Source organism: Salvia splendens, chromosome 15, assembly GCF_004379255.2.
Source record: "Salvia splendens isolate huo1 chromosome 15, SspV2, whole genome shotgun sequence".
NCBI classification, from domain to species: Eukaryota; Viridiplantae; Streptophyta; class Magnoliopsida; order Lamiales; family Lamiaceae; genus Salvia; species Salvia splendens.
In genome coordinates, this window is record NC_056046.1 from 32,465,336 (window position 1) to 32,472,356 (window position 7,021).

A 7,021-nucleotide genomic window follows, 5' to 3' on the forward strand; every position below is an offset into this window, starting at 1 on the left:
AAATGTTTAGTGTTCTCGGACTTTTCCTAAAACCCCGAGTTCACTCAAAGAGTGGCTTGTCAAAATCAGTTGTTATGAAAATATATTTCGGCATGTGTCCACTGAGTACACCAAGTACTCAGCCCTGCATATGTTTTAAAAATGTGCAGGTTGAGCAGTGATGACGGCGGGCGATGTTGAGCATAGACGATGAAGATCCTTCGATAGAATAGTACTCGGATGCGACGTGTCTCCATACACGACGTTATCTGCTCTTGACTCTTCCACTGCAGTGCAAAAGTGGAGTTTGCACTCTTTGTATCGTGCACTCTGATATATATTATGAGAGTTATTTCGGTTCAAGCTTCAGTTGTGCCACAGTTTCCCCTTTTTACCCCGCTTCTTTCATCCTCCCCTAGTCGCGATCAACCGTATTTTCTATCCTTAGAGAATGCGGTCGTAACAATGGATGTGCCTCTCTCCTATTACACTGGAATTCTTGGTAAATTTGTTTGTCAAATTAGCAGTCGTATGTATCGTATCAGTGCATATTATTGTAGGATAATTTGCCTATAAATTTATAAATTTTCATAAAAATATAGTTTTTGCATACAGACTTTACAATTCATATGTAAATTATCAAACTATTAATTTGTTCTATTTTGCAACCAAACTATTAAATTCACATGTAAACGATCAAACTATTAATTTGTTCTGATTTTGCAACCAAACTACTGATTCGATTTGATTTTGCATTTTAACTATTAAATGTGACATCAACCAAAATAATGTTAAATTTTATAGTTAAATAATTCATTGGTTGGATTATGGTTATAGAATTATATAAAACCATTTTAAACTCTAAATCTTAATCGGAAGCAAAATCAGAATAAATCAATTGTGAAATACGTGTTTTAAAATGTTAACAATAATAACACATAACCACATCATACACGCATCGCTAACAAAAGTATTAGACTTAAGTAATTATCTTTAAATGAAATTTTCTGCGTCTATCACTGCATTTTTTGACGATCATTTTGTGAAGGTATGGCCGGTATCACTGCATATGTTGGATTTTACGAGATTTGCTCTCCAAAAAAGGGTGAACTCGTCTTTATATCGGCTGCATCAGGAGTTGTAGGTTAGATTGTTGGCCAATTTGCTAAGCTATTTAGGTGTTATGTCGTTGGAAGCGCAGGATCACAACATAATGTCTTTTAATTATTCTTTTAAATTAATTTATAAAAATCCATTCACCAACTTCTTTTTCAATTTGAATTTGCATAATTTGTTGGTGATTAAATGAATATGGAATATAATAGTAATAATGAACATAAATAACCATACATTCAAAAGTCAACTCTAATTCAAGGTTTAAAATATTCAATAAACATTATCTTTAATAAAAAATATTAATAAAATAACCTCAACAATTATCTTAATACTGAAGCAGCAATTTTCTTTTTGTGGCTGTAGTTACTTTATATTTTTTAGAGTTAATTTATTTATATATATTACTTTGTTCAAGGTTGACCTTTGGAAGAACATATTGGGGTTTGATGATGCATTCAACTATAATGAAGAATCGTACCTGAATGAAGCCATAAAGAGGTATATATAATTAATTAATTTTACATATATAATTAACTGATCCAAAGATATATATACATGTAGCCCATATGGCCCTAGCTAGTCACATAAATAAACAAAAAACATATATTTATGATCAAAATTTCCCATTCGGTCTAATGAGCACAACCCCGACCCGTACTTTGTTATCTCTAATAAGTGTATGAAATTAATCACAACTATTTAGGTACTTCCCCGAATGGATCGACATATATTTCGAAAATGTAGGAGGCAAAATGCTCGATTCGGTGCTCCCGAACATTAGACCCACGGTCGCATCACCACCTGCGGGACGATCTCGCAGTATGACGAGGAGGAGCCAGACGCGACACACAACTTGATGTATGTGATCGTAAAGAAAATCTGAATTCAAGGATTCGTCGTCTTCGACTACTTCATTGTTGAAGGAATTGAGGCTGCGCCAGCTGCTTTGGTTGGACACTTTTCTGGTCGCAAAGTGGGAAAGCAAGTTGTTCTTGTGGCTCGTGATTGATCAATTTGGTCCTATCGATCTTGATTTAATGGACGGTGAGGATTGATTTGTGTATTAATTTATATCTAAAATAATTTGTGTTAGCTTCAATAAAGAATTACCATTTTTATACATGTTAGAAACTAGAAACTAAGAGATGAAACTTCTTTTTTCTTCTTTGAAGAATAAATCGAAGGCAACAATGAAATTTTCTTTGCTTAAAATTGTTTAATTCATTTAAAAAAATTCTCGATGACCTAGTCAAGAGAAATCGATGCTTGAATACACTTGTCAAAGGGATAGAACTTTTGAATTTGAGTGAAAGTAATGCCACTGAATAGTTCACATTTCGATCTCATACTTTGCATTCAGTCACAGCAGGAGATGTTGTTCGATACACAGTAATTTATTATTCTTGAATTATAATATTTTAATATAAATATTTCCATGTTGAAATTTTGTATAATAGTATAGTTTTATCATCTTTCAACCACCATTATATGGGCTTAAATTAAACTAAAATATCGCAGTCTTCTAAACGTTATATGCTGCATTCTTATCGAGGAACATGTGTCAAGAAGTCTTCAACGACGTCCCTTAATGATGTATTATGTATTTTTAAACTAACATTATGATTATGAATCAAAATTTTATCTCTCATTAAAGAACTCTAAGATAAGTTGAGAACACAAATTTCCTATCCAAATTATATTTTGAATCCGCCGCCAATGGTTGATCAATTATTGATATTTATTGTACTAGTATTATATTAGTATTACTCCTACGCAGTCATTTTATTATTCAAGGTCTGCTGCTATAAATCCAACATTTATTTTTCACAAGCATGGTCAATTTTATAGTACTCCTCGGACCATCCCCACACATCTAAAAATAAACGTATTTCACGCTTGGTTAAAGAAAATTAATCCTTTCAATTTATTGCACTTCCAAATTTTCAACACATAACATGAAGCAATTTTTTTCCAACACATATTGTTTTATAAAGGGATATCGGTCTCTAAAATCATCGAAATTAGGCCAAGATTTAGTATTTCCCAATAACTTAAAAAATGGTCTAAAATATAACAAACTTTACACTTAATTTGTTTGTTAGTACTACTATTTCCCATGGCAGGTCAATCACCATATCCAACCAACTTCCGAGCATTTTTTATCTTACTTGGCACTTACTAAATGATTGTGATTTTCAACGTAGCTTTTCAACGTATATCTAAAATATTATAAACACTTCACGGTTGCCCACGTATAATAAGATTTTTTTCTAAAAATATCATATTTTTAGACTATTTTTAATGTTCTTGGGAAAAACTAATACTTGGAAAGTTTCATGATATTATATGTCAAGATCACTTCAATTTAGAATATAAACAAAACAACGATTTGTTTGACTCCTAATTCAACACTTCATTGATTATTTTATAATATAGATAACTAAAAAAAATAACTTTCAATTTTATATTAAATATATAAATTATATACTAAATTTTATTAATATAATAATAGATAAAATAAATTGGAAACTTCAAATTCACTAAGAAAAACCTTTAAAATTCTAAAATATGCTTTGAAATTTCTTGATGTTTATGTTTTATTTTGCATAAATCTCAGTAGTATTTAATCGTGTTTATGCTTGAATTTAAGCATATATCTCAAATTCAATATTATTAAATGTTTTACATTTTATAAATATAACTAATTTTCAACATTATTTGATTGATCACATGTTAAATTTATCGGTAGCAAACCGATTAACCCGTTGGGCTAGCCCGAAACCCGAGTTTTTAGGGTTAGAGTTTAACTTCTATAACCTTAAAAAAACCACTACTTGATTAGCCCGCACCTGAGTGACCCATAACTCGGGCAAGGTTGGCCTGAAACCCGCTGGGCCGACCCGATTGACATCCCTACCAGAGACGTCTATGGAAGTTAAAATTCAGAAATCTCGTATTTTGACTAAGTTTTATAATAAATATATTAAATAGAAAATGAAATAATGAGAGCCATGAATAGTGAAGGGAAGAGATAAATAAGAAATGGAGGACTGGAGGTGCTACCTGTTTAAATTAATAACAATACATCAAATTCAAGATCATATATTTATAATTCATGATTATAACCTTATTTAAGTCCTTCCTTGTTTCCGATGGTAAAAACAGAATTACTCACGAGCAACCACCACCAATAGCTTCCCTACGTTGCGACCGGAGTATAAGCCAAAGAGAGCCCCAGGCGCGCTTTCAATGCCTTCGGCTATTTCTTCGACGTATGTGATCTTCTGTTCCTTGATTAGAGGCACAACCATCTCCAGGAACTTGGGGTAGAGATGGTAGTGGTCGCTAGTGAAAAATCCTTCCATACGGACCCGTTTTACTAATGCGTTAATCAAGTTGTGGACGCCTTCGGGCTGCTCAAGGCTGTTGTATTGGGAGATCATCCCACAAAGCGCAACACGGCCGTTGAGTCTCATGTTGTTTAGCACCGCTTCGAGCATCTTCCCTCCCACGTTATCAAAGTAGATGTCGATGCCATCGGGGAAGTACCTAATTAACAACAACACAAATTTGTGAGTATTATCTACATAACGATAAATTGCCGGAAAAACTTTAAAATTTGGTCAAATTCTTTCAAAAAACTAACCAAAAAAATTATATATTTGGATTTGTTATCCACAGTCGTGGGATGATTGAGAACTGATCCATACTTGGTGGTTTTCTCAGCTGATTTACCAAACTTCGCGGTTTTTTGCTAGTTTTTATGAAATTTGTGTTGAATACAAAAGGATTCTTTTGTTATATAAGAACATAAATATGTGTATTGTGTGTTAAATTACTAACTATTCTTCAATGTTAAATAAGTATACACATTTTTATAGCAATGATAGAACCTCTTCAACGCTGCATTATAGTCTTGCTCTTCTTTGTAGTTGAATGCTTCGTCAAACCCAAATTTGTTCTTCAAGAGATCGACCTTCATCAATGCAAAAGCCGACTTGTTCATCAAATGTGAAACATAAACTTGCCACAGAAGAAAAATATCACATAAATCGACAACCAATCTAGCCAACAATCTAATAAGTTTTCGATAAGCCATTAGATTCTGACCTTTTCTTTGCTCCCCGCACTCCCAACAACGTAACACCCTGCGATCTTTGCAAACTGACCAACGAGCTGACCAACAGCTCCGGATGCAGCAGAGGCATACACAGTTTCCCCCTTTTTGGGAGAGCAAAACTTGAAAAAACCAACATAAGCTGTCATGCCAGGCATGCCTAAAATGATAACGCGAAACACGTTGATTTTCAGTCTCAAGTTAGTACATCTCCTACTGTTGTTTTTCAGAAACTATCAAGATAAATGCTACAAATCCAGCATTTCCCAATCTATTAATTCAAGCATATATAGTTCATCAACAACTCGTTTTCGTTAATAGTTTAACTGCATACATAACCTTTGCAGAATCACAAACAACAAGTTCTAGATCAGACAAATAGCACTAGGAAGCAGGAATCAAGCGTGAAATTTGAAGTCGATAATCACAAGGGGCTCGAGAAACTCACCAAGAATCCCTATATAATAAGAGAGGGGCAAATCTTTATCTTGAACCTTAAACAATTGGTCTGGATCTTTAATAAGGCTATACTCCTCCCAACCAGTAAACCCCCAAACTAGCTCGCCCGTCTTGAAATTTGGATGAGACGAATCCAGTACTTTCGACACTCCAAATCCATAAATAGGCTGTCACCAGAAAAAGGTCAACAAACACAAAAAAGATGCAACCAACATTGCATCGAATGGAAAGATAACATTTTTTATTTCTTTCCCCAAAATCTCAAACTATTCATCAAACAAGACCTCTGCAGAAACATCAAAAAGACATAACAAACATTTTAGCAATAGAAAGATACAGTTTATATTTTTCTCCCCGAAATCTCAAACTATTCATCAAACGAAAAAAATACTACTGTTATATTCCAATGAGATCATCTACACAATATTGTATTATAAGTCTATTTTTTTAATAAAATAAAAAATTAAGGGCCCCAATTTAAATCAAGACATGTATAACAAATTCTATTCCAACCAGAAGAAAAATTAATTTCAACAAGAAAAATTTCACTTAAAAAACTAAACTTACAGAATCTAGCGTGAAAGAAGGTAAATCGAGCTCTTGATTCTTCATGAGGGCAAGAATAAAAGGATCGATGGATAAGTAGAGATTCTTCACCAAAACGGCGTCGTCGCGACCGCTGGGAATTTTGAGCTGAATTTTGGAAGTTCTCAGCGACATATCAGATTCTTTCACAAATGTTTTGACATAGTTGCTGAGTATCACTTGCTTGTTGCTAATTTACTCACCCATTTTGCCGTTGATTCTGGTGGAATTCTGGTGTTCAGCTTCATTGTTTTATATCTGAAAATCCCTAGAAAAGCTCTTGGCTAATGGAGTAGAAGTTTTGGGTTGTGTGTAGTAGCGGCGCCTCTGCTAGGTGAGAATCATAGGGAGCTCTAATTTTCTATGGAGGGACATCTTTTTTTTATATTATTTTAGATCCGTGAACTTTAAAAATATAACTTGAGGTCCGTCAACCGTGAGTTAATATCAATCGAAGTACTTTTTTACTATTTTCAAGTTTTTTGGATGAAAATACCCTCAATCATATTTTTAAATAACTTATCACATACTCATATGGTTTTTGTAAATGATAATAAATAGCTAAAGTGGAGATATGATAAAGTAAGAGAGAGAATAACGTAGAAGAGAGTCTTATCTACATTATTCTCTATCTTACTTTACCCTTTATTCATTAATTATTTATTACTCCCTCCGTCCATGAAACATTTTCCAGTTTTTCCATTTTGGTCCGTCCGTGAAATGTTGTCTACTTTGCTATTATTTTACTTTTTTGGTAAATGGTTC

At 33.3% G+C, this 7,021-nt stretch overlaps 1 protein-coding gene and 1 pseudogene across 1 annotated transcript; one reads left to right on the plus strand and one right to left on the minus strand.

Moving 5' to 3' along the window:
- Positions 1-444: 444 nt before the first annotated feature.
- On the plus strand, positions 445-2,158 carry LOC121767048 (annotated as a pseudogene).
- A 1,973-nt stretch (positions 2,159-4,131) lies between these two features.
- On the minus strand, positions 4,132-6,606 carry LOC121766447 ((+)-pulegone reductase-like). The gene is made up of 5 exons (XM_042162730.1): positions 6,239-6,606; positions 5,661-5,838; positions 5,206-5,372; positions 4,989-5,071; positions 4,132-4,644 (listed from the first exon to the last, which is right to left on the minus strand). Exons 1-5 carry the CDS (start codon positions 6,389-6,391, stop codon positions 4,263-4,265), a joined length of 963 nt encoding a protein of 320 aa, XP_042018664.1. The 5' UTR covers positions 6,392-6,606; the 3' UTR covers positions 4,132-4,262.
- Positions 6,607-7,021: the final 415 nt, after the last annotated feature.